At 39.2% G+C, this 27,982-nt stretch overlaps 1 protein-coding gene across 3 annotated transcripts; it reads left to right on the plus strand.

The window, feature by feature from the left end:
- On the plus strand, window positions 1-27,755 carry zgc:113054 (uncharacterized protein LOC541322 homolog). Of its 3 annotated transcripts, none has more exons than XM_038285217.1 (11): window positions 1-147; window positions 589-778; window positions 3,193-3,284; window positions 3,374-3,606; window positions 12,403-12,639; window positions 12,712-12,786; window positions 12,861-13,077; window positions 17,815-18,023; window positions 19,418-19,490; window positions 25,790-25,907; window positions 27,347-27,755. In XM_038285217.1, exons 1-11 carry the CDS (start codon window positions 132-134, stop codon window positions 27,540-27,542), a joined length of 1,656 nt encoding a protein of 551 aa, XP_038141145.1. In that variant the 5' UTR covers window positions 1-131; the 3' UTR covers window positions 27,543-27,755. The 3 variants fall into 3 exon arrangements, with proteins under 3 accessions (XP_038141145.1, XP_038141146.1, XP_038141147.1); XM_038285218.1 differs by lacking the exon at window positions 1-147 and adding an exon at window positions 171-277; XM_038285219.1 differs by lacking the exon at window positions 1-147 and having other exon boundaries at window positions 589-711.
- The last annotated feature ends 227 nt before the right edge of the window (window positions 27,756-27,982 follow it).

The raw sequence follows: 27,982 nt of genomic DNA on the forward strand, positions 1-27,982 counted from the left end.
CCGCGTTCACGTGTTTTAGGTAACAGAAGCTGCAGTCGCTCCTCCTTCCCGTGTCTTTCACGATCATATAACCGATAAACTTCTGCAACCCCGAAAGGAAGCAGAAAACCGTCCCGCCCATAAACGCAAACATGCTGCATGAAAAAGGTAAGAATGGCATTTAGTTTCTTCTTTCTGTCTTTTGTTGTTTTGTTGCACTGACAGGGGCAGAGTACGGACAGTGTTTACACAGAGAGCTCTAACTGTTGGAGTCCCAAAACTTTGCTTCTCACGATGAGTAAAACATCAGCACATTACATTTACCCTCACTTTATTAAATTTCAGTGCGCTTTAACAAGTTGCATTTCGGTATTCGGTTTAGCGTTGATTAGTGACAGCTTTAGGGAAGTAATCTGTGGTATCTTTATGTTCTGTTAATGCTCCTCGGTTAATTTGCTCACTTTAATATATTTATTATATATATATATATATATATATATATATATATATACTTTAAAATATTGCAACATTTCAACTCTGTAGAAGATCGAACGGATCATCTTGTAGTTTGAGATAGTTTAAGATGATGTGCTTTTGTGATTCTTTCAGTTCCTGATACTCCTGTTGAAGTCCTTGTGGATCTGATAACAAAGGCTAAAGACATAGCTGCAACATGTGCATCTGTCCCAGAGGAGCTGAAAGGTCACCTGCAGAAGGCTCTGGACATCGCTAGTGGGTTGGATGAGTACTTGGATAGGATGACCACTAAAGAAAGTCAACCTCTGGCAGAACTTTATGAGTAGGATTGTTTTTTTGTTGTTGTTTTTTTTCTCAGTTATCTTAAAAAGACAGTGCTTACTTATGTAAAATATACTAACTCTGCAGAAATATCAATATGCATAAACCACAGGGGCAGAGCTAGATGGGGGCAAGGGTGGCCATGGCCACCCTTAGCCAATCATTGGCCACCCTTACAATTGTTTTCCCTCTTATGCTACGTTCACACCAAAAGCAGCAGGATCAGCTAGTTTACATGCAAAGTCATTATCCTGGTGGCTGCAGTTTGGATTACGTACATGAAAACCGCTTTCCAGCCGCTGCGGCAAACCGCGAGGAGGCGACCAGGCCATAGGCTGCTGTTGAATTGTATTCCTACTGACAGCGCACCGCCGGTATATGGGGGTCTGAGTGGCTCCAGCAGAAATAATATTTGAAGGCAGCATGGAAATCTGGATGAACTGACCGCACTGATGAAGTTTTCAGGTGGATTTACCCACTTAAGAACATATTAAAACTACTTTATTCCCACTGATCACAGCAAATATACCTGCAGGGCAAAGAAAGGATAGAGTAGCTACGCCCAATGTGCGTCAGACCCACTTTTTCCACTGCGCAGCTGAAGCAGCAAAGCTCCTGCTGCAGAACTAAACTTTTACAATCATCAAAAATGAAGCAGCAGAAGCATTTTTGCTACTCCTGCTTCACACCAAAAGCAGCAAAGGCAGCAAAAACGGGCTCCAGCTGCGCGTTGGGCGGAGCTACCCTATCCTTTCTTTGCTGTGATCAGTGGGAATAAAATAGTTTTATTATGTTTTTAAGTGAGAAACTCCACATTAAAACTTCATCAGTGCAGTCAGTTCATCCAGATTACTGTCCTGCCTTCAAATATTATTTTGCTGTCAGAGGCGCTCAGACTTCCGTACACCGGCCATGCGCTGTCAGTAGGAATATCATTCAACAGCAGCCTCTGGCCTGGTCGCCTCCTCGTGGTTTGGAAAGTCGTTTTCATGTACGTAATCCCAATTGCAGGCACCAGGACAATAAAAGTGAACATGTTTTGCCGGCAGGTTTCAGCATTTTAAGTTAATTAAGGTGTTAATAAACTGTTTCAGAGGAGTGATCATAGTGAATTGTATCATCAGCGATGTGTCTCTGTCGCTGCCAGCTCCAAGATCATAGTGAATTGTATCATCAGCGATGTGTCTCTGTCGCTGCCAGCTCCAAGATCAGCTTCTCTGATTGATTGATGTGGCGCGTCGAGCAGCAAAAGTTCAGATTTTCCAACTCCATCAGCAGCTGCATTTGCAGCGCGTTGCACGCGTCAGCTGCTCAGATGCGCTGCGCCTGCTGCTCAAAACACACTGCAGGACCTTTTGCTGCACCTTGATGCGCATTAACCATTGACTCTGCATGTAAACTAGCTGCTCCCGCTGCCTTTGCTGCTTTTGGTGTGAACGTAGAATTATACAGATGGTGTTAGCAGTAATACTCTCAAGTGGAATATTCAAAACATTTACATTTTTTTGTGGTTAATTATACACATCAATATACTAACATCAAAGATGATAAGTACAGAATTCATGCTCTTTTCAGAACTAGATTTTGTGTTTTATGGGGTAAAGAGAAAATAATGTGTCTCTGCAAGTCATGTAGGAGTCTTCAGTGAAATCATAGATAAATAACAAATTTTAAACTTATCAAATTATCAATTTATGTAGATATTAGTGCTTGTAAATATCAATTTTATGCAGAATGTTTATTGATACAAGTATGTAAGTAATGACAATGGAAAAGATTTAAGCCCCAGAACTCAAAACTGAAAGAGTTTTATCCACAATACCTTTTATCTAGAAATGACAAATGTTTAAATGCGTTTATTTGTTAGCACAGGTTATCTGAAAGTATAGTGTCTTTATTTAGAAAATATGGACTTTTTGTTCATTAATTTTCTTGTTGGAAAAGTGTCGATTGACCCTGAGGTTCTGGTGCCTATCTGCTTTCGGCCACCCCTCAGTGTACATTGGTTATTGCTTGGCCACCCTCATAAATTCTTTATTCTGGCTACGCCTCTGATAAACCACAAGGATTTTTTTTTTAATCGGGGCGTGTCTTTTGAAAAATTCGCAAAAATCCTCCACTATACTTTTAAAAATGTAACATATAGATTAAACTCATTTTGAAATAAAGCTGTTAGTTCAATGATACTGTACTCATTATTAATACAAAACCACTTAGAAAATGCTTTGAATGCAAATGTCCATAAAGTCAGAAAGAAGTTAGTTTTCCTTAGATGCTCCACTGTGATGTAAGATACAAATAAATCACACTAATATTTAGATATGTAAGATAAAACGGAGCAATGTTCCAGGGTTGTGAATATTTTTACAAGCATCACCCATGATGTAAATAAAATCATTCATTTTTTATTGATAGGAAGACTGTGTCTCACGATTGGGACCAAGTGTTTAAGGAGGGCAAGACTAAGTTCCAGCTTCCAAAGGAGTGCATCACTGGCCATGTTGAGGGTAGGACATTTATATGCTCACTTCTTGGAATTGCATTTGCTACCTTACAAGTTTCACTGGCATATTCTGTTGGGTGTGTTTTCTAACAGGTCAGGCCCTTAAGATGCTGATCCACATGAGTCAGGCCAAGAGGGTTCTTGAGATTGGGATGTTCACCGGCTACGGAGCTCTGTCCATGGCAGAGGGGCTTCCAGAAGATGGCTGCTTGGTGGCCTGTGAGTTAGAACCATATCTCAAAGAGTTTGCTCAGCCCATCTTCGACAAGTCTCCTCATGGTAAAAAGATAACTGTCAAGATTGGATCTGCAATGGACACCCTAAAGGTGAGACACTAGGGCTGCAACTAACGATTACTTTGCAAATTGATTATTTTATTTGATTGATTGATTAATAATTTGACAGCAAAAGGTTTCTGAAAGAAGATTTTTTTTTTTTGCATGAAAGTAAACCAGATTAAACTAAAATTTATCCACTTTTCTGGATAAATTTGTCAATATGCTCTGAATAGAGCATATTGACAGACAAAAAAATTCTTATCATCCAAAATTAAAATGTTTACTTTTTTTTTTTGCAATTCAATATCCAATATATATATATATATATATATATATATATATTAGTGCTGTCAAAATTATCGCGTTATTATCGCGTTAACGCGAGGCCATTTTAACAGCGATAATTTTTTTAACGTGAGATTAACGCTATGTGGTTTTATGGTACAATTTTCCAAGTACATCCCGCTGCAGCCTGCGAGAAGGCGGGGCTATTTTCCCCCAGTCTATGCATTTCTCATAGGCTTCAAGAGCGGAGCTCCTCAAGGGAAAAAGACGCTCATACACTGGGTGACGCTAGTGCCTTTTCTTTAAGCCCCACCACCAACAAACAAGTTGAGTGTCTGGTAACTAGTAGCAACCTGAAATACGCTGAGAAAACAGATTACTGAGGTGAAATGGAATCTGCTACGGCACACTCTGTGTACGCCACAGGTCGGTATCGCGTGTGTGTGGGTGGGTGGGTGTGTGTGTCTGTGTGTGGGTGGGTGGGTGTGTGTGTGTTCTCATTTTTGTTAAGAGGCTGAAAAGTAACTTTCTTGAGCATAGACTACCTCCATCTAGTGATGTCGGTCTATTGATTTTGATGTATTGATTGAAAATTGTTCATTATTATCTTGGTTAATTAACATCTAATGTTAACTGTACTACATTTTATAGCAGTAGGGTAAAATGCTTGTCTTTGTTCAAAAGACTGTATTAACTGTAAAGACTGTCTTTTACATCAGCCTGTTTTCGGGGCCTTTTTTTGGCTACATATTTGTTATTTTTTGCTACATGCCTCCCCATCTTCTTGCCATATGTTTCTATGGCATAAATCAGTGTCTGTGACCTGTTTTCATTTTAAAAAAAGAACATTGGCACAAACCTAGCCTGTATGTATTTTTTGTATGTCATCGAGAGTATTTAAATGATTTTCAATCAGAAAAAAAAATTGCGATTATAATGCGATTAATCGCGAGTTAACTCAGGCATTGATGCGATTAATCGCGATTAAAAAAATGTAATCGACTGACAGCACTAATATATATATATATATATATATATATATATATATATATATATATATATATACACTATATTGCCAAAAGTATTTGCTCACCCATCCAAATTATTGGAATCAGGTGTTCCAATCACTTCCATGGCCACAGGTGTATAAATTCAAGCACCTAGGCATGCAGACTGTTTTTACAAACATTTGTGAAAGAATGGGTCGCTCTCAGGAGCTCAGTGAATTCCAGCGTGGAACTGTGATAGGATGCCACCTGTGCAACAAATCCAGTCGTGAAATTTCCTCGCTCCTAAATATTCCACAGTCAACTGTCAGCTGTATTATAAGAAAATGGAAGTGTTTGGGAACGACAGCAACTCAGCCACGAAGTGGTAGGCCACGTAAACTGACGGAGCGGGGTCAGCGGATGCTGACGCGCATAGTGCGAAGAGGTCGCCAACTTTCTGCAGAGTCAATCACTACAGACCTCCAAACTTCATGTGGCCTTCAGATTAGCTCAAGAACAGTGCGCAGAGAGCTTCATGGAATGGGTTTCCATGGTCGAGCAGCTGCATCCAAGCCATACATCACCAAGTGCAATGCAAAGCGTCGGATGCGGTGGTGTAAAGCACGCCGCCACTGGACTCTAGAGCAGTGGAGACGCGTTCTCTGGAGTGACGAATCGCGCTTCTCCATCTGGCAATCTGATGGACGGGTCTGGGTTTGGCGGTTGCCAGGAGAACGGTACTTGTCTGACTGCATTGTGCCAAGTGTAAAGTTTGTTGGAGGGGGGATTATGGTGTGGGGTTGTTTTTCAGGAGCTGGGCTTGGCCCCTTAGTTCCAGTGAAAGGAACTCTGAATGCTTCAGCATACCAAGACATTTTGGACAATTCCATGCTCCCAACTTTGTGGGAACAGTTTGGAGCTGGCCCCTTCCTCTTCCAACATGACTGTGCACCAGTGCACAAAGCAAGGTCCATAAAGACATGGATGACAGAGTCTGGTGTGGATGAACTTGACTGGCCTGCACAGAGTCCTGACCTCAACCCGATAGAACACCTTTGGGATGAATTAGAGCGGAGACTGAGAGCCAGGCCTTCTCGTCCAACATCAGTGTGCGACCTCACAAATGCGCTTCTGGAAGAATGGTCAAAAATTCCCATAAACACACTCCTAAACCTTGTGGACAGCCTTCCCAGAAGAGTTGAAGCTGTTTTAGCTGCAAAGGGTGGACCGACGTCATATTGAACCCTATGGATTAGGAACGGGATGTCACTTAAGCTCATATGTGAGTCAAGGCAGGTGAGCAAATACTTTTGGCAATATAGTGTATATATATATGACATATTAGGCTTTCTCCCAAGGTATCCGACAGATATAGAAACCCAAGGTCAACACAGTACTAAATGTAACAGAAAATCTGATTTACAAGGGAGGCAATGTCCAGGGAACCAACAGTTGATTTTGGGATGAATTCCACTTTAAATGCTTTGTGTGCTGCAGTTGGAAACAAGGAAACGCATAGCTTGAATCTTCCTCTCTGCATTGAGTCAGGCAGCTGCTCTATCGCTTTTGATGTAGAATTGGAACCATGATTGTCACCTGATTGAAGCGCCTCCAATCTACATGTACAGCCTACCTTATATGATAGCCTTCCTATGGCCTCTGCTCTAAAGGGGCTTACAAATCTAGCAGTTTCTGTTAGGGACACGTACAGTGAGTAATGTTTGCAAAAGGTAATGATTGACTATCAAGGTCTTCTCCACTTGACCTGAACATTGGATCTGTGCTGAAGGTGAGAAGATGCTGTTGTGAAACGGTTCTGCCTAAATATCTTCAGAAACCTTAGATAAAAGAAATTTTAACCATGGAAAGCAAAAGGGCAACACAATTCTTGAGATTAAAATGTGGTAGTATTGCTTTTTTCAAATTGAAAAGCATAATATAACCTAATGGGGTAGAGTATCATTATACAACCTTTCAAATTTATACACCAGTAGCTCTGTCTTGTCCCATGCATATTTTTTCAGATTTTTTAATTACTCCATCCTCCTGTCATAATACAAGTAGTTTTTTTATCTTATGTCTAATTATTTTGTTCATTTTGTAAGTAAATGCAGTTCTAAATTTAACTTGACCATGAGGCTGAGACCATGATGTTGATGAAAGATTCATTGATCTGGCATACATACTGGATTGACAGAATGTCTAAACAGCCATTTGTACACAGTTACTAACCACATCTGTTTACTGAAAACATGGTGTTTTAAAAAAGCTACGGTACTTGTTTTCAGTTTTTTTCCTAGATTAATATCTATCAACTGAAGAAAAAACAGGATATACTGATGCGGTAATGTGCAGATCTTATCTCTCTGTAGTGGCTTAAAGGAATAGTACACCCAAAACATGATTAGCCTTCATTTTCTACTCACCCCCATGCTGAACAACACTCTGGAGTACTTTTTTGATATCTCAAATGCATCTGGAGATCTGGGAGGCTTCTTGCTGTCTGCTGACATTCAAATAATGGAGGTCTATGGTGACCGAGACAGAAAGGTCCATAAAAGTCCACAAAAAACGTGTCAATATTCCTCCATACTGCTCGTCCAATGTATTCCAAGTGTCCTGAGTGGGTAGCATCCAGAATTTACTCGAAACGAAGTCATTTAGAATGTTTTTAGAGCATAAACAGTAGTGTATAGGATTTCCTGAAAGCGCGCACATGCTCGCTCGCGACGCTACGGAATCCGGCAGACCAAACCAGATGAAAGTGCGCATTCAGCGTCTGCTCTGCCAATAATGCAAGCGTAGAAGATGAAATGTGCTGTTTACCTGTGCAAAGAAAGAAACAACGAAAGAAAAATGTCTGAGGACTTCAGTGTTGAGGAAGAGCTTGAGTTCTTTGCCGAGCGGAATGCGCTGGTTTGGTCGGCCGGCTTCCGTAGCGTCGTGAGCGCGCATGTGCATTCACCTTGAATATGGTCGACACGCGATCAATACTTTGGTGAATCATGAATGGCATCTGAATGAAAACATGAAAACATTGTCAAATAAGAGATATAGTTTATTTCTTAACTTATTTGTAATACATATTTTTTGTAACATCATTCTGTTATTCCCAAAATTCTCACCAGCAGAAAATCTGTAACTTAACTTAAACAAATGGAGGCCTGTTTTAAAAGGGATCCATGGAAGAATAAGCTTACAAAGGGCTATAAAAATATCAGGATGGATGCTTGGTGTATATCGCCTTCATCAAAATGGGTTTCGGTCTTTTTTGTGTTGGTATATAAGATGCGTGCATCGTATTAATGAAAACATATTGTTATCCTAAATGAGTAAACAATTCTGAAAAAAATTATAACTATAAAAAAAAATGCATTAACTTCATAGCCATGGGTTTAAGACATCCCTCCACCTTCTCCCGCCTATTCTGTCAGGGTCACAGTGAGGCCGAAGTCTATGTCTGGCAGTCTTTGGCTGAGAGGCTGAGTACACCCTGGATGGGTCGCCAGTGATTTAAGACATAATTATTTGGTTCCTCTCACCTCCCTTTAAATTAACACTCAATCGTGCTATAAGATAGTCAGTTATAGGGATTTTAATGTTTAAGGTAGTGTGCAGGTGGATTTGATGATGTGCCTAATATTTTATCCAGATTTTGATGAAATATCTCGATTAAGTTACTGTATTAAGACCTCAAACCATGGGGGTCCCTACCAAGTCCCAAGTCCTCAGTTAAAGTCTATGACAGAAGACACAACCAAGGACAAGAGGGCAGAGACAGCAGATTGATTAGAGTAGAATTAGCAAAAGGCTGAATTGTTATGACCTTCTTGAATGGGCTTTCTTGGGAGAGTCAACATTGTGACATCATAGGTTAGTGAAATTGCATATTACTTAAGTGCTAGGTTATGAAACAGTATCTTTCAGACCAAAGTATGAATTTCTGGCCTCAAAGCACTTTTTTTTTTTTTGTTAAACGTGCAGCATTCCATTTCAGCTGTTATGTAAGGTGGTAGAAAGGCAGGTATTAGGGTTTGGTTTGCAGTCACAGAACCTTATCTAACAAACATGAACTCTTGAAGTTGGGGTCAAGGTCAGGGTGAGAGTTGAAAAAATTGAAGCAATCTTTTAAGAGCTGTCAATAAAACAACAAAACAGTCCTGTGACAGTAGCAGGGATGGAGGCAAAATTTCTCTGCATTTCTATAAATGACTGAAAAAGTAACATAGAAAACAATACATTTCTAAAAAATGTTTTACAAGGTACAGAGTCAAAGGGTGTACTTACCTTACTGGGTAAATCTCTATTTATGAGCATTAGCAAGATTTTAAATGGGTTGGTTAAATATATGATCTAACAGTATATTTACAAAAGTAAAACGATACAAGTGTAATATTGTTGTTTTAATTGTTTTCTTGTCGTATCTCTGGGGGCTGCACTCGTTGGCACCATATGTCTTGATCAAAATTGGCCATTGAGGGTTGGGCCTTTTTATCTAAATTAATCTGCTGTAGCAACTTATCAGTAACCTAAATGGATGTCATCAGATTGTTTATAAAACAAGTCAAAGTTGTCTTTCCAATAATTTTTACATTAAATGTTTCTAAAGATCTTCACCTGTGTTTTTACTTGCTTCTGGAAACATTCTTTAAGAGCGTGACAATACATTCAGCTCTCTTAATGATGATAAACAATATCCGAGGTGGAAATTCCAGGTCCAAAAAGTAAAAACCTTGCCTAATTTTGCTTCATCCTGTTGACTTAACAAGGTGATTAGTCAAGTGGAACTGGAAATGCAAATAATAGGAACTGATCTCTTTACTGGCTTTTTACTTTCTGGACCTGGATAATCCACCATTGCACAATATTGGCTTCATAATATTAGATCGAGTCAATATTCTAGCTGGTATTGGTAAACAAGCAATTCCGTGAAATTGGTATAAAAAAATGTAAAAGTAATCATCTGGGTTGTACAGGAGGATAAGATTTTACTCCCTATATAGTGGCATAGTCCAGGTTTAACTCTCATTTCTGTTAAAGGTTATTTTTATCCATTACTTTTTGTTATTTGAATTTCTTTGAAGTTTATAAGCAGTCACGGTTAATGAAATTATTGTCATTACATGTGTCCGATGGAGGTTCTGCTCTCTAGACCTCCTGTAGGCTGAGCGGTTGTGAACTAAGCAATGTGCAATGTTGATGATATGAATGCAATAAGCTAAATAGTCATTTACCACATTAGCAATGTATAGAGTGTATTTCTTTAAAACTAAGACTAGTTTAAAGTTATCTTCATTGAAGAGTACAGCGCTTGTCCTTCAAAAATAATGACATTTCAATGTGAGCCCAAACTTTAAAAGCTAAAGCACTCATAATGACCTGTGTTTTTTTTTTTTTTTTTTTTTAAGAAATTGGGTTCAGAAGCCCTTTCACTCTGCGGTTATGTTAGTCTTTGTTACACATAGGGCTGCAACTAACGATTATTTTAAAAATCGATGAATCGGCCGATTATTTTTTCGATTAATCGATGAATCGGACAAAAAAAAAAATTTTATATTAACCTCTTTATTCCAAAATAAACATTTTAGACAGAACAAACAAGCACACAAGTACAGGTTGCTCATTAACTGTACTGGTGCAATATGAAAAATAAATGTTTGTGTAAAAACTACGCAAACTTACATGAGAAATGTAGCTGTACATCCACAAAATATAGGCTACTTTGGTTCATAAAGCGCAAAAAGAGACAGGCATTTTTGTTTTTTAAAGCCCCTAAGGGGTTCAACAATAGGTCCCCCCATTTCAAGAAATGAGTTTTTTTTAGACTAGAAGAGTTCTGCCTTTTAAGACAGGAAAGTATAGCAGTTAAAGTTGCTGCTTGAGAAAATACTGAACCATAGAGATAAAAATAGCCCTGTGATTCAAATTATAAATTGTATTTGGAATAAAAATGAGAGAACTAGGGGTGGTAAAAAAACACATCCTCCAAAGACAGATATTTACATGGGAATGTGGCAGATAATTAATTGACATATTACTGATCTTGCTGGATTTTGTTCTGCTTTACTTCCATAAATTGCAGGATCTTCTTTTCTTTATCTTTGCCAGAAGATTTAAACTTTAAAAGCCTTGCCCTCATAATTTGCAAGTTAATTTATTTATAAAGAAAATATAAACGCTGCTTAAACAAATGTAAATGAAATTAAAAGTAAAATAAGTAGCCAACCTTATCCCTGTCTGTAACCTACTAACAAGGTAAGGAAAGCATCAGATGAGCTACCTGAGAAACTAACGTTACGTTTCCCCACTTTAAAACCAAACAAACATGGTTACTCATCCTGCTGATCAGCTCTCTTCACTGCCATCGAAGGCTCCAAAGTGTTTTCTTTTCAGGTGCTGCGTCATAACAGTGGTGCTTCCGTGCCATGTTAATTTCTTTTGAAAAAAGTTGCATGTTATCACTTTTTTCACTTTACAAAGCGCAGGCTATTTTAATTATTGTGATCAATTTGCGCCGTCAATCCCGGCGCATGCGCGCTTCATTTGCAGTCTGGACGCTGAGGGTAAACTCCTCACTAAAATCCTGCGGCTCTGACTGCCGCGCTGAGAGGGATTCCTGTGGGAGAGGGAGAAAGGCGTTGGGATGGGGGAGGCGCCCCACGGCAGGCAAAAGCCGCCAGTGACACCGTAAAAAGTCGCCAGATTTGTCGCTAGTCGCTTTTTTGAAAAATAGTCGCTGGAGGGGTCTGAAAAGTCGCTGAGTTGGCAACACTGCAACTGCGGCGCTGACTCGCTCCGCCATATTTTTTTTTCTTCCCCCGGATGACGGCGGCGGCGGATGACGCATTAATCGCGCGACACAACTAATCGATGATTAAATTCGTTGCCAACGCTTTTAAAAGTCGATTTTTATCGATTTTATCGATTCGTTGTTGCAGCCCTAGTTACACACTCTATGGCTGTAATGTATATAGATACCAGTATTTATACATTACATATTAGGTTGGCCCCAAAGGTATCCGACAGAGCTATAGAAACCTGGGGTCACAAAGTACAAACAGCAGCAGAACATGTGGTTTCACAGGAAGGCAAAACCCAGGGAATCAAGAACCTTTGATGTACAATCAAAGTCTTTATAGGACAAGACGTTTTAAATTTCTAGAGTCCATGTTTTTTGTCGTCTCTGTCACTGTGACTTGATCATTTGGATGTATTAATTCAAAATAGTTTTAAAAGTACAGTTTTTACAGATCGTTGTCTAAAATGTTTGAATATTAATCTGTTTTTTGGATAAGAACTGGTTTAATTCTATAATTGTTGTTTCTATTTTGTTGTTTCCAAGCAGATGCCACTCTAATGAATACAACATTCTAATAATAGTAATAATCTTCAAACAGCTGTCAGATTTATTAAGGTCAGTTGTTCCTGAAGGGTTACATGACCTGGTAGGGAGTGACAGCTGTTCTTCGCTTCAAGTTTGCACTTGCTGTTTGCTGTGTCAGATTGTTTGCATCAGTAGACTGGTCAGTGTATCTGTTTGTTAATTATGACATGTCATTCACTTTTTCAGGAGTTGGCTGCCAAGGGTGACCAGTTCGACATGGTCTTCATAGATGCAGACAAGATTAATTACATCAACTACTACAACTTTATCATGGACAGCAACCTGTTAAGGCTGGGAGGGGTTATATGTGTTGATAACTCACTCTACAAAGCAAAGGTTTATCTTAAAGATACCACAGATAGCAATGGCTTGGCGCTTCGAGAGTTCAACCAGTGTATTTTGAATGATCCCCGGGTAGAGCAGGTACGTCTCTCTACTACATTTGGATGTTTAATTCCTAATCCCTTATAAAGCTAATGTGCTTTTAATCAAAAGGTCATCGTCCCTCTCAGAGATGGCATCAGTCTTATACGACGTGTATCTGTGGCCTCAGCAAAATCGCTATCACAGGTACTCTTGACCTTTGCGGATGTATTCCTCCTGTTACGCATCATTTGTAGCAGGATTTGGATCTTGTCCATTAGGTTGACATAACAGACGATGAAGTTTTCCGCGGCGTCCAGGGGCGTTCTATCTTGGATCGGATGCGACTGGATGGAAAGGTGGCCTACGTAACGGGAGGTGGGCAAGGCATTGGCCGGGCGTTTGCTCACGCCCTAGGTGAGGCTGGTGCTAAGGTGGCCGTGGTGGACATCGACCAAACCAAAGCGGAGGCAGTGGTTAAGGAGCTCTTCCTTAAAGGTTAGCAGCATGGCCATACACTGAAGTTTTCTGGCAAAAAGTATGCTGACCAGATTTGGGTTTCTGTAAAGGAGGACACTTTTTTGGGGGGGGGGGCTGCTGGGCCGCTGACTGGACTGGACCGGACCGGGCCCCACCGGGGGACGGAGCGACCAAACCTGACCTGGAGACGGTATGCTTACCGGATAGGCGGGGGGAAGCACAGGGCCGCCGTTGTCCAGGCCATCGTCACCAGGTCGTGTTCGGTTCTGTTCGGAAGCATACCTGGTGACTGTATACTTCACCCCACCTGCATGGTAAGGCAGGCGGGGGGAAGCACAGAAGAACAGGGCCGCTAGGCCACCACCACCGGGTTTGGTCGCTCAGGTTTGGTCGCTCCCTGTTTCGACAATATTTTGAAAATTTTGAAATTCCCCCCAGACATTTTTTTAGGTATGAAAAGTAGGACATGTCTGGGGAAAAGAGGATGTCTGGTTACCCTACAAAATGCAGAGAACCTTTTTTACCTTTAGACAGACCGCTGCCTGTAGATATTAACATTTACTACAACTTGTTGAAAGATATCCATATAAGTTACTTCAACATTCCATTTCCCTTTGAGATCAATAATCAGTGTTTGTACAGGGTAGTAAAAGGTAGTAAATTAAATTAACTAAAATAAAGGTTAATTAATATTTTAACGCCTAAATTAAGTTCAAATGCTTAAATCTGCTGGCAAAACATTTTCAAATAACGAGTCCTGTTTGTTACCACTTCGCATTTGTCTTGCGAAGTGGTAACAAACAGAATTTGTCTTGGTAGTAAATTTTTCATCACCTTTTCAATATATTCATTGATCAATTGATGCTGACTTTTACATTTCAAGTTGATCTTACTATAAAATCTGTCTAAAAAGTATATGCAGAAGGATCTGAGCTAACATTGATGGACCGGATTGGCTTTGCTGGTTGATCTGATGTGCACTCTGCAGATGTTTAAACTCTGCAGATGTTTGTGCCTCTATGGGAAAATGTAAGTTTTCAATGTTTTGCTAACTATAAAAGTAGATAACTAACTTGGATTCAAAAGATTTGTTTGGAAACAAATTGCCTTAAACTATCTACTGGTTTATTAACTCGGACTATTAAGTTGATTTGTCAAATCCAATTACATACATTTAATATTTGTGCTTGGGTAACATGGAACCAACATGTTAGGGCCCTGTCACACCTTGCTGATTTAGACAGCTTATGCCTGATATCCCAGAATCTCTTAAAACGCTGGCATACACTTAACTTTCTATGTATTATTTAAATATTGGTCATATACATAGCTCATTCATAACGAGTCCAGAGCATTTTTCCAATGACAGCCTAACTTATGCATAACGCTCAGCAGCCTAATACCGATGAACTGATGCACAAGCCAGTGTCCTGAGGAGGGCAGGTGTGCCAGAGGCGCGTGGTCTGCATAAAAAGATTCCTTTGATCATGGTATTAACCTAAAAAAGAATAAATAAGAAGAAAAAGAAAAAAAGGTTTGCAGTCGCAGCAGATTCAGCTTCAGGTCTGCAAGGAAGTTTGTTGGCTGTGGGTGTGAACACAAGGAGGATCCATCACACTCACCTTCTCGCTCATCCTAAAATTGGGATGCAGTCTGGAGGAGTGCTGACAGTTTCCTCCTGTAAACCCCCTTTTATACCAAAACCCTGTCAATACACCATTATTCAGTAGCTGTAAGAAACACGTCCAGCAGTCATCTGAAACTTGTAAATGATTTTGATATGCATTGGAGATGAGTAGATAAATTTTTTTTTTTTTTTTTTTTTTTTTATATACTCTAATAATCCCAGAGGGAAATTACTTCTCTGCATTTAACCCATCCCCTTGGGGAGCAGTGAGCTGCCATTGTGAGGCGCCCGGGGAGCAGGGTGAGGTTAAGGGTCTTGCTCAGGGACCCAGAGTGGCAGTCTGTGGGAGTGGGGGATCGAACTCACAATCTCAGGTTTGAAAGCCCTATGCCCTAACCACTAGGCTGCCACTCCCCCAATTGCACATAAGTTATGCATAAGTTACTCATAGGTTTTGGATAAGCCAGACACCACATCTTATGAGTAACTTACACTTAATGTACAGTATGTCAACGATCAAATAACTTAAAGCCCAAGTATGAGCATACGCTGGCATACCAAGGGGAAAATTGAAAATGCTCAAAATTTACATACTCTCCTATCGACTGTGCCAGCATGCTTTAGTGTGCTCATAACTTATACAAAACGTACCCATAACTTATACAACACATGCCAGCGTTTTTGCCAGATTTTTTGTATGTCAGGCATAAGCTGTCTATATCGTCAAGGTGTGACAGGCCCTTTAATCAACAGTTTAATTCACCATGAACATTCATTTATCAAACAATTCTACAAGTTTCGATTGTTACAGTAACATAACAAAGAGTCCTAATTAAATCTAACAGAAACCACACTCATGATGTTGCAGGTAATGGGGTCATATTGTCAAAATCTTAACAAGTAGTTCCTTTTTAAAGTTAACTTGTTTCCTATTAAGTTATTTATGTTATGCTGAACTAATACACAAATAATTCAGACTAATCCATAAAGACAGAACACATTACGCTACATCAACACATTTAAGTTTGCAGAGATTTTACAGAGTAATGAGTTTTAAGTATTCAGTTTAATGAATTACTTTTATCCTTTGGGTTTGCAGTGCTTGATGAACCAGCATTCAAAGACAGGCTTAAATAGGTCATTGAGAATTATAAAGAGGCTTTTTGCAAAGTGAGAAAAACTAAAATGTTACCATGAACAATGTTAACAAGTCACGCTGAGTATATTATTGCTGACATCAACTTAAGCGCTCAGAGCTGAGGTCCTCTGTAGGCTGAAAACTTCAGTAAAGCATCACTTGTAATCATCAAATACCGGCGTCTGTTTACAGACTCTGACATAGCCAAATGTTTTGCATGCATGAGGAAGTCTTAGTCTAGACATGCTTGATTCGGTATTTGTATTTAAAATATTGTATAGGTAGTAAAAGGTAGATAACCCAACTACTCAACAAACTGTATTAACCCTGATCAAGTTTTTCTTTTGAATGTCATTAAATTGAATGTAATTGAATTACATTCTGCGTGCTTACTGTGTGCATTTAGTCATGTTGAGGTACATGGAGTCGTGTAAAGTCACATTTGACTCTAGTATGTCACATTTACTTCAGTTAAGTGGCATTTAAGTACCTTTTGTGAAGTTTAGTTAAATTCAGTCATGTTTGGTTGCATTTGTCTTGCTAAGTCACACTTGGTCATGTTTAGTCACATTATTTTTTAACTTAAGTGACGTTTGGTTTACATTTAGTCGTGTTTTGTCACATGAGCCACATAGGTGTATGTTGTCAGTTTTAGTCAGGCTTAGACACATCTAGTTAGATTGAGTCATATAAGAACGACAAACATTATTGTATTTTGAGGGTTTTATCTTATAGGTTAACACACAGTAGCACATACATTTAAAGTAGGATAATAATTACACAATTTTCTATTCCTCTATCAGTTATACTAGCTTGTCCACATAGGGTGGCAGGGGGCTGCTGCCTGAAAATGCTGCCTACAGCCTGAGCTCAACACTCTCCGATGTATTCTGAATAGGAGACTGTCATGCCTTTAGGATGCTTTTTTTCAGCAGGGATAGAAATACTGACATGTCAAAGAGCCCAAGGTTCACCATCCAGAAGGACAACAAACATAAACATACAGCTGGGGTGGTGAAATAGTTTCTCCCTAAACATATTCTGTCGTTAAAAATCTGTACTTAGAAATTCCTGTTCACATTCCCTAAAATACTACTTACACAAAAAGTAAGAATAATTATTGTACTATGTCTTGTAAATTCACTTACACGTCACTTTTATATACCTTTGTTCTTATTTAAAATGTATACATTATAAAATATAATTTTTTAATTACTGTATTTCAAGTTATTTTACTTTGCATAAAATGAACAAAGACAAAAAAGATTAACCTCACCCCCAACACACCAAAAAAAAAAAAAAGGCCAATATCATTTATGTAGCTGATATACATGGACATTCAAATAGCATAATATTTTTAGCTGAACAAAATGAACTAGTACTTAGATGCGAGTGCTTACCAACACCCTGGACACCTTAATGTAAAAAAGATCATCATACAATAAGAGAGGTGGTTAAATGTGTAGAAGTTCTGTTTCAGCTTGTAACTCGAGTAAAATACAGTTTTTTGTTACTATTAAAGGATATTAAGTTCGAATAAATCTATCTTTGCTGCCACTGTAGCTATATTTCAGTTCTCAAGAGGGACGAAAGAGACTACTTCTTCAACCCGGTGTTAAAATAAGGGGAAACTTGTGAACTTCTGCTGCATAAAATCTAGTCTCTGTTCTAATCATTGTGTAAAAAAACCTATGGCATTGACTGTGAAGTAGTGGATTGTACACCTAAAATTGCCATATGTTTAAAGTAGGTTTAATTATGTTTCCAGATCAATTTTTTGACCAGCAGATGGCAGCATACTAAAGGATAAAATGTGTGACAGTCTTTTCGGTGGCTGTGGTTGCATTTATGGTTTGTTTTTCCTGCATCGATGGGCACATCCCATAGATAAAACAGAAAAATAAACTTATTGAACAAATCAGAGTTTTAAGTTTCTTTATTGTTTATTTTTTATAAAAACCTAATATTTCTAAAATGTTCCCTTTTTCAGGGATCCACGGTATTCCCATCAAAGCTGACATCAGCAAGGCAGATGACGTGCAGCGGATGGTTGACACCATCGTCTCTAAATGGGGGACGATCCATATCGCCTGCAACAACGCCGGCATTAACAGGAACTCAGCCAGCGAAGACACCAGTTTAGAGGAGTGGGACCAGACCTTTAACGTCAACCTGAGAGGGACCTTTATGTGCTGCCAGGTGTGTGCAGTGACTTAGTTAACCTGGGTGGTTGCATCATGTCTTTAAAGCTCAAAATGTGACTAGAGGTAAACTGACTAAATATTTGGGCTTAGATGTCCAAACGTAGACATAGAAGTTCAGATATTTTTATATCAATGTGGCTCAGAAAATGTGTAGGAACAGAGAACAGACAGCAGCCTCCACAATTTTTGTTGCCTAAGATGAATATCTTTTAAAAACAATATCTTTAGATGTTTTTTTTATTTACATATCATGCCATCCACCTCACTGTATCTGGTGGCAAAGTAACTTTGCGTCCTCATAAAAACCTTGATATTCACAGTCCTGGATGTTTAAAACTTTTTGACTGCTTTTCCTGCTGTATAAATGTCCCATTTAAGATCAATAGGTATTTTCAAAGCAGTTTAGCTTAACTGATGAAGATTAACACACTTCTGACTTTCTTGCTTTACATATTTTCTTGTTTTTTCATTTTGAAAAGGGGCTAAGAGAAACTAGCCATGTTCCAGGCCATACCTATATACCTGAGGGGTATAAACAGGAAGTCATAGAATATTTTTTAAATCCTAGTTGGGAAACTTGGGTTTCTAGGATTTTTTTTTCCTAAACAGAAAAAAAGATGTAAAGGTTGGATGTCTGATACTTTCGGTGAGATTTTTCCACCCAATTAAAAGACAGATTTATTGCAGAACTTTACATGATTACCAATACCAACACATAATTCATAATTGTGTAAAATTATTAAGAAATTAAAGGCAAATGTATCAAATATGACATCACTATTGTTTAATAATAATCATGTTTTCCCCAGATGCAGGTTTCAGTATATAATCAGGGCAACATTAAAAATAAACAAGTGTAATGAGATTTATTAAGGGATGTTAAAGGTTATTTTAGTTATTTTAAAGTCAATGACATAAATCTGATTTCAGTTTTTTTATTTTCAACATGCACATATTTTGGATATATGAATCTTAAAAAATGAACAATACGGGAAAATACATGGAGTTGGCATCAAGCTACATTGACATTTTAAAAAATTCTGGCATCCAGTCTGTTTTATGAAAAAAGCCAGTAGCTTTTGTTTCGGGACGTTTTTTAGCTAAAGAATAATATGAACAGGTGGGACACGCACACAGGTCAGGACAACATCAGAATTCCAGCCGTAAAATAAACAGATATATATAAATATACACATGCTGAGTTCTGAAAAGTGAAGCCACTGCTGAACATTTAAATCTACAACCTACAAATCTTCAGATCCTCCTCAGTGCATCACATTTGATCCTTCCTCCTGTAATAAACTACATGTTTTCTTGTTGATCTGTGCTGAGCCTGTCGGTGCAGCCTGTTGTAACAAGGTGTCTCCCCCTTCTGAATCCTTGCCTTAGGCGGCAGGTCGAGTGATGTTAAAGCAGGGATACGGAAAGATTATCAACACAGCCTCCATGGCCAGTCTAATAGGTGAGTAATGCTTCCATTCTCCTCTCTCCTTCTGGAACTACTTAAAGTCGGTATTTTAATCTTTCAATTTGGCGTGGGGCTTTGGACTGAGAAGAGGAAGAAGGAGACTGTACACATAAAACAAGGTAGAAAAGAGGTATTTGTTGCAGTTTTTTTTTTTTTTTTCATCTGCAGGGTTCTTAACAGCCAATTTAGAACAGGATTAGGCATCTTTAACTCCAGCTCAGCTGTTCCGATGAGATGCATCCATCGCTACTTATAGTGAGAAACACAAAGTGTTGTGATTGCGAGACTCTGAGGCAGTTTTGCATCATAAGAAACATCCCCCTCTGTGGAGCTATGCAGAGGATGTGAAAGGCAACCTGAGGTCCAACTTGGGAGGGGAGGGTTCCTGTTCAGATGCAAGAAGAAAAAACACCAACTTGAGCCGGGGGCCTTGTTTGTGCAGCAGAAGACACTTTGAGAGTTTGGCAAGAGCCTAGTAAAAGTCGCACCTCTCCAACTGGTTACTCCAGAGCAGCAGCAACAGTTCATCTGCAGTATATTTGAATCGCCAGTAAAACAGCGTGCCATATGGGCCCCCAATCCCGACTGCAGGGGCAATCTGTACAACAGAAACATGCTGGTAAATAGAGGACGGCGTTAAGAAAATGATCAATTACTCGCATTACGTTCAGTCCTTCAGGAATTTACTTTATCACACTGGACATCTGTTATAATATTGTCATAATGTGTAATCAGAAGGGAGCCGTAACAACCAAGTAGAGGCTGGAAATGCAGCCATAAACGTCCAATTAAAATGCACAGTGACAGCTTTTTGTCCATCTGCTGGATAAAAGAGAGGGTGGGTGTGTGCCCTGCTAATGCCACACTCACACATATTCTGACCATCACAGCTTTATTCGTTTTTCCCTCAATCACCACTGGACAAGAAATATTTAATCAGCTGCAGAATTATTTTACAAACACCATTTTTATCCTACCTTGTTTGTTCCAGATTACAGTTTATTCATTTCAAGCAAAGTTACTGCAAAAAACTGTTTTCAAATATATATATACATTTTTTTTTTTTTTTTTATCGGAAACTAGACAAAACATCCTAGCACAACGTGAATATAATTAAAGTTACCAGACCTACGCTCAAGTTTCTCTAAAACTATGCCATAATCTGAAAGGCCTGTTATTTAAATAGCACCTTTTCAAGCCAAGGAAATCCAAAGTGCTCTACACTACAATCAAACATTCTCACACTCATGGTGGCAAGCGACACGACAGCCACAGCTTCCCTAGGACACTATGATAGTTGAGAGGCTGCTGTACACAAGCACCACCAGGACCTCTGAAATTCGTAGGCAATGCAGGCAAAATATCTTGCCCAGCGTCACAATGATGCAGGTGGATTGAGCTGGGGTTTGAACTGGTGACAGTTACAAGCTTCCACACCAGTAGCTCACTCTGTTTGCATACAAAGAATTTCTGATTTAGTAAACTTCAGTGTTTTCAGTATTCACCTTAACACATGACTCAAGGTACAGGGAAGTCATTTCCCCAGCAGAGGTGTGGAAAGAAAGAGGAAGTAAATGTGAAAAAGTCTAAATAATACTTAATTCCAAGATTGAAATGACATGAATAGGGCTGTGAGTATAATACGAATGTTGAGGTTCACTGCAACATGAGCCAAAGCTGCCAAGCTGATTGATACGGTAGTAAGTACCGCCAGCAGATAGCAACGGCATACAACAATTTTATGTCTGTCAATCACACCTGAGAGGTGTTCCATAAAACTGGCAGGCTTATTTGGCCAAGGTCTGCTTATTTTGTTGTCATTTGGGTTTTATAAAGCTGGCTCTCACTAAGTATGACTTAGTCACTGTGGCAATTGACCAAGTGAACTTAGCCTGAATGGGACCAGTTTTAGTAGCCAACCAACTATGTGTCTTCTTTGTTGAATTCAACACCAGGGGAAACAGAAAGGAAATTAAAGACATAATTTGGTCCAAATGGAGTCATCAAAATGGCAAAAAGTAATAAACTACAATCTGCATCCATCCATCCATCCATCCATCCATCCATCCATCCATCCATCCATCCATCCATCCATCCATCCATCGTCACATCTCCAGCAGTCTATGGGAGAAAAGCGGTGTACACCCTGGACAGGTCATGAACTATACACATTTATTTTTGTCTACTTCAGCAAATATATTCACAATTATGGAATTTACAAATCATATATACAAAATATCTTTAATATGTTGTGTGTTTCACTTTGTGATCAAACTTTGCCCTAGTTCATAAAAGGCATCCTGTCCATTTATAGAAGAGGTCATGAAAGAAGGATCTGCTTTGAGTAGAGCACAGCATCCTGTTCCTTCAGGGATCAAATTTACACTTTGTCTTCACTGACATATCTGCATGAACGTTACCAGATTTCTAGGGAAGGATTAATTGAATTGACCGCCCTTAATTTGGCCTCAGCTCCACCACTGAACAGCTTGTCTCATATTATAACTGCAAAGTCTTTGTTAGGTCGCTTTTTTTTTATTTACTGCAGCTGCAATATCACTATAGTAATTGGAATGTGAAAATATTGCACAGATTTCAAGTGCCTGAATCATTGTGTTAAAAATAGAACTTTTACTGAGCTCACATTGGAGAAATTTAGAGACACAGAGTGGCAACTCTGTGGGAGTGGGGCTTGAAACCCAGAACCTCAGGATTCCAAGCTCTATGCCCTAACCACTAAGCCGCCACCACCAACAAAATTAGGTTTTATAATTTAGTTTTTATTTGTTGCAAGGTGAGTATCCCATCACTGGTGTCACCAAAAGACTTAAAAAGAGGAAAACGGTGTTGATTTCTACATGATTGACTGCAAAGTTTGCTTTGTTGAATCTGTCTTGCATTAGGTACATTAATATGATTAGATATGGCAATATATATTTGTGTATTAGGTTCTAATAATAATAACAATAATATATATATTCCAATATAAAGCTAAGGGCTAGATTGTGTAAATTATGTTTGGTTCAAAGTTATATTGGGAAAAGTTCTCTCAAGACATTCCTCTCAAAAACAGGGTTTTTTTGACTACTACATTCAAGTTGTAATTTTGCAACAATTACAAAAAAAACTAGATAAAATGAAGGGCACATTTTCCACAACAACTACATATATACATGCTGTAGACACTGTAATAAATACAGAAAATAATATGCAAAGCCTTTTACTTCAATCAGATAAATCCAGTCCGATAAATCGAGAGGATGATGCTCAAGCAGAAATCTGGAGGTTGTATGACTTCTAAACCTGAGGGCGGGCCTTGTTTACAAATGTAGGACCCAATAGCATTGCAAGACCAAACATGACCCAATGAGTATATTAATGTAGTTGAACCAAGAAAAACAATTAAAAGTTGTAATTCTGCAACAGTGGGTCTTACAGGATTAAACAAGACATTATTCTTTAACTAGTTGATACTGGATCTGAAAACGTTATCAGGATGAGCACTTGAGTTAGGTTCCTTTATTCTGACAAAAGCATATAGTTTTCTGGATTATCTATGCACAACATGACAGGTTTATGGCAGGGACTTTTAAAAGCAAACGCAGATTAGAAACAAAATCAGTGACATCTGTTATTCTGGAAAGGGTTGACAATTTGTTTGTGAGACTTTTGGGACCATTACCCACAGTGAGAGCCATTGTCTATGAATGGGGGAAAAAACAAGAAGCAGTGCCAGAGATTCTTAGGTGTGCCTGATTTACCAAAATTACTCCAAATGAGCACTGCTGACTCATCCCCGAGATCGCAAAAGAAATTCAGGACAAACAACCCTAAACAGTTTATCTCAGCTTAAAGCTATTGTCTCCTTACGCCTCCAGGGCCCACTGAGACCAAATACGGCACTGCAGCCTTAACTGGCTGCAGTTTAGGTCAGAGCTAATGATTCTATCATGCACATAACCTTGCATTTCAGACAGTGGATGCCATGCCAATAATCAAACAAGGTGGTGGTGGTGTGATGTCTGAAGTAGTTTTTTCCATTACATATGTGCTCAAAACTATGTTAATATTCGGCTAATTCTGAAAATGCAAGGTTTCGTAATTGTGGTATTTCCATTGAATAACAAATTCCAAATTGCGCGTGAGTACGTTTGTCCATGCAACAACTGTGAAAGCAACATGGCAGCATTGGATACTGTATATCCATATCCATATTTTATCCACGGCTGTAGTGGGCCCCATCATCCTCCAAATATTTCCAGTCCTCTTCGTCTTTTTACCAGGAAGTTAGGTCCAGTTGCAGATCTCTTGTGATTGGGGGAAAAAAAGTGTTTCCATTGCAGTTCTGCAAAATGTAAGAATTTTGATAACTGAAAAACAACCTCATTAAAAAACGTGTTTCTTTGAAATGCAGTCTTTCCATATAGGAAACTTATTTTCGTAATTACAATTTTTAAAGTTTGATGGTTAATGGGAATGCAGCTAATGATCCAACGCACACAAGTAAGTCTTCTTATATAAAAAAAAAATGAAGGTCTGGACGGGCCTAGTCAAAGTGTCAACAGAGATTTGACTGAGAATGTTCTGATGACCTGAAACAAACTGTTGGCCAAAAATCCCCCTCTGTAGTTTAATACACACATTATTACGGTAATTATTACAAACGTCTTGGCCTCATTTACTGCCAATGGTGAAACAACCTTTTAATAGGTTAAAGGTTAAGTGGACCATTTCTTTTTCCAATTGCACCAAATTGGTTTGGCTTTATTTATTTTCTTCTCAATACATGAAATCATCATTTGGAAGCTATTTTGCTATTTGTTTAATGATCAGATGAATTTAAGAGTGATAAAATAGCAAAAACACAGAGTAACTGTGAGGAAGAAAATCATTTTTTGCAAACAGTTCTCTTACAAAAAAAATCAAAACCTGTCTGTGTGTTGATCTTCATGACAGATTTGGGGCTCACTGCCATTCACCTCCACAGCTCAGCTGCATAGTAATATGCTCTACAATGGCAGCTTCATTCAGGGAGAAAAGTGCATCATTTGAACTTCTTATCTACTCAGAAGAATTCAAAATGTAAAGGCCTGCCTGATAAAAAGCATGTTTTCTCCCACTAGAAATGGGCAATAAGTAGCAGGGTGAATGTTAAAGAGGGCTTTGGAGAAGGCCTCCTTTTCCCTTCTTCAAGGGATTACTGCTCTTTAAGTCGGCAAAAACATCAATGCAGGTTTATTTAAAAGGATGAAGGAATTTTCTGAATGGTATTTTGGGGCCGTATCATCGGGTCTTGAGTGAGGATTAGTGCTGTTAGGCATTTTGAGCTCTGTTTCCTGTCCTGATAAGTTGGATTTCATCTTCAATCTGCGTGTAAGCCGTGGGCTCTGCTCCTCCTTGCCTGCCTCTGAGGTTCTAGCCTGGCCTCATCCGGCCCAAACCAAACCCGCTACTTCTATACCTTCCACAATTTGTGCAATCCAGCTCAGCTCTGCTCACAGCTCCTCTGTCGTCATCCACCATTTATTTCTTCACACTTTCTAACTCATCTTTTATCATGCACATTTTTAACCGAGCATTGTATGCTGAATTCACCAGCTCCCTATTCCCAAAGATGTTTTTTATTTATTTTTTTTACCCCTTCGCATCTGGCTGGTATTTATCATCCCGGGTTCACACTGAAACCATTTGGCAGTTGGATCTGCGGGTGATGAGGTTAACTACTAAAGTTGTATGTAACTTGGAGCCTTCCGTGTGATGATTAATCAACCAGCAGAAAATGAGCCCCTGTCCCGGCATCCCATGCAGTGTGCAGCATCTGTGATGGTCAGGGCAAACAAATGGCTTTCTGCTTTTGTTCCTGAGGACGGAGCATAACTGGGCATTATGGGCTATTAATTTTACATGACTTCATCTGCAGAGTCCCCACCAGCAAATGGAAGAGCACCAACCTGCATACTGTAATGTACAGCAGAACTGCTCACTTGAGGGGAAAATTATTTTTTAAATGAAAATTCGGCGTTTGTTGAAAAATAAATTGATTATGAAACTAGGAACCAATCCCTACTAAAATACAGTAAGCTTGCCCTAATGTTTTGGATGTGTTAGATCGGCAACAATGTGTCTTTAAAGTGATCTTGCGTGTGTGTGTGTATATATATATATATATATATATATATATATATATATATATATATATATATATATATATATATATATATATATATATATATATATATATATATACGAATTGTGAATAATGTTTACCAAATAAACTTATCTTTCCTGTCCAGTTCCCCATCCTCAGAAGCAGCTTTCCTACAACACCTCCAAGGCAGGAGTGGTCAAGATGACTCAGACTTTAGGAACCGAATGGATCGACAGAGGCGTTCGTGTCAACTGCATCTCTCCGTGAGTCTTTGCTTTTATGTAGGAACACAATTTTTCACCTTTATCATTGTCATGAGGAAGCAAGCAGCTAAACGAGGCAGTGATTAGCGTGTTTGATTTCAGAGGAGAGCGCTCGCTTTGAGAGCGAGGCGCTAATTTATGTCTGCGTACAATGCTTCAGTGCTTAATTAGATGACATCTTAAGGGACGAATCAACCGAGCACTTGCTCTAATTGTTCTGTACAATTAGGGAATCAGATTTGCAACTTTGCTCAAAACTAAACTGCAACAAAGCCATCTTGTTTATATCTATGTGCACGTTTGAAAAAGGTGGAATAAAGCAGAGAACACATGAGGGGCTTTCTGTGTTAGCGTGTTAAAGTGGAAGGGTGAGGAGGGGGTTGATGGTAAGTGGGGCCTTCTTTAGCCCCAGCCATCCCAGAGTAAATCCATCCACCATCTCTGGGCCGAACCAGGCCCAGTCAGATCCAGAACTAACCGCTCGCACAGGTGTGTCCAACTTTATTTATCATGTGCTTGTTTGCTCATTTTAATTAGCACAGAAGCCATTCTGTCTCTCTAACCTCTCCCTTCCCACCCTCTTGCTAACAGGGTGTCTCAATGGGCCGCTGATTTCTTTGAAGTGACGTTCGGTAAATATGCATAAAAAAGGGACACAATTAGCGCTGGCGAGGTTGACTGGAGCCTGATTCCATTGGCAACTTTAGCTGCAGTGGTGATAAGCTGCATTATCTAGAAAATTGGCTGAGGGAAAACAGCACCTCTGATTGCCAGGAAAGGTTCCAGATAACAGGGCGGCTGAAGAGAAATATAATTGAGGTGGAATATGTTAACCAGGGTGTCACACATGCTCCTTGGAAGCGCTAATTTAGCAAAATGTTGGAATTCTATATCAAGGCGACGGGATGGATTGAACAATGATTCGGGCATAATGGCTTTAGTCACTGTCACGGTGATTACACTGGGAGTCAGGAGTCGCCTCATATCGAGTGGAGATGGGTATGTTGACATGTTTATTTACAATGCATTTCAGATGAAAGCTCTGTGATATGCAAATATAGATGGTGGATGTCTAGTATTTTTGTTCTGGTAAATTGTAGCTAAAAAGAAGCTAAAAGCTCAGTTTCAGATGGAAAATGTAAGCCTAAGCACGAGGGAGCCGAACACAGTGAGTAGATGGCTGTGAGGAAAATTACACCAGACGTCTCCCCATACCTGTGGGCTTCTCCAGGGATAAGCCAGTCAATAAAGGGCCTCCAGCCCCACAGTAAATATCAGAGATGCCATGTCAAGGCCGTTCTTCGTGGGATAATTGGTTTTATTTGTGTCACCGAAGTGGTGCCTCTGAAACAATGCTGTCACTCCTGGCTCTGCGCCGTGATGCCTTCTGATTTCATTAAATTTTTTTTTTCTTCTTCTCTCTCGCTTCTCTTTTTCAGGGGGATTGTTGACACCCCTCTCATCCACTCTGAGGATCTGAGGCCTCTGGTGCAGCGCTGGCTGTCAGATATCCCTGCTGGTAGACTGGCTCAAGTGACAGACCTGCAAGCCGCAGTGGTCTACTTGGCATCTGACGTCTCTGACTACATGACAGGGCATAACTTGGTCATAGAGGGTGGGCAAAGTCTGTGGTAGAAGGCAGGACATGAAGACATTTTTTTTTCTCTCCTTTCACTCTCAAAGTTAGACTCAGAAATATGAAGTTTTACAAAACGATACTTCCCTGTTTAGTTTGGCCTTACTTAATTATTCAATTGTTTTCACTCTTTTTATTACATTACAACCAAAATTTTGTATTTTATTGAGATTCTATGGGAAATCATTTCAATAGAAAAATATTGTAGCCTTCTTGTATTTCATCCATTTGAATCTGGCATCACTCAAGTTGGTTAAATATATGTATTGTATTGTTATATGTAAAGACAAACGGGTCAACAATTCAGAAAAATCCAAGAACTTAAATCTGGTAGTAGAATTTGTCAAGAGATATCCTGCTTCCAAGAATGCAAACCCAAGCACACAGGCTGAGCTGCTATGCTATCCAATTTCTTGAAGGTGAAGGTGAAACATCCCAA

The sequence above is a fragment of the Cyprinodon tularosa genome, unplaced genomic scaffold, assembly GCF_016077235.1.
Source record: "Cyprinodon tularosa strain WSP-4 unplaced genomic scaffold, ASM1607723v1 ctg209, whole genome shotgun sequence".
NCBI lineage: Eukaryota > Metazoa > Chordata > Actinopteri > Cyprinodontiformes > Cyprinodontidae > Cyprinodon > Cyprinodon tularosa.

What these genes read in the sequence shown, in the direction of transcription:
- zgc:113054 (XM_038285217.1), top strand. An exon ending in CAGCAAAATCGCTATCACAG is followed by an intron (nt 12,787 to 12,860) that starts GTACTCTTGACC and finishes CTTGTCCATTAG; the next exon opens with GTTGACATAACAGACGATGA. An exon ending in TAAGGAGCTCTTCCTTAAAG is followed by an intron (nt 13,078 to 17,814) that starts GTTAGCAGCATG and finishes TCCCTTTTTCAG; the next exon opens with GGATCCACGGTATTCCCATC.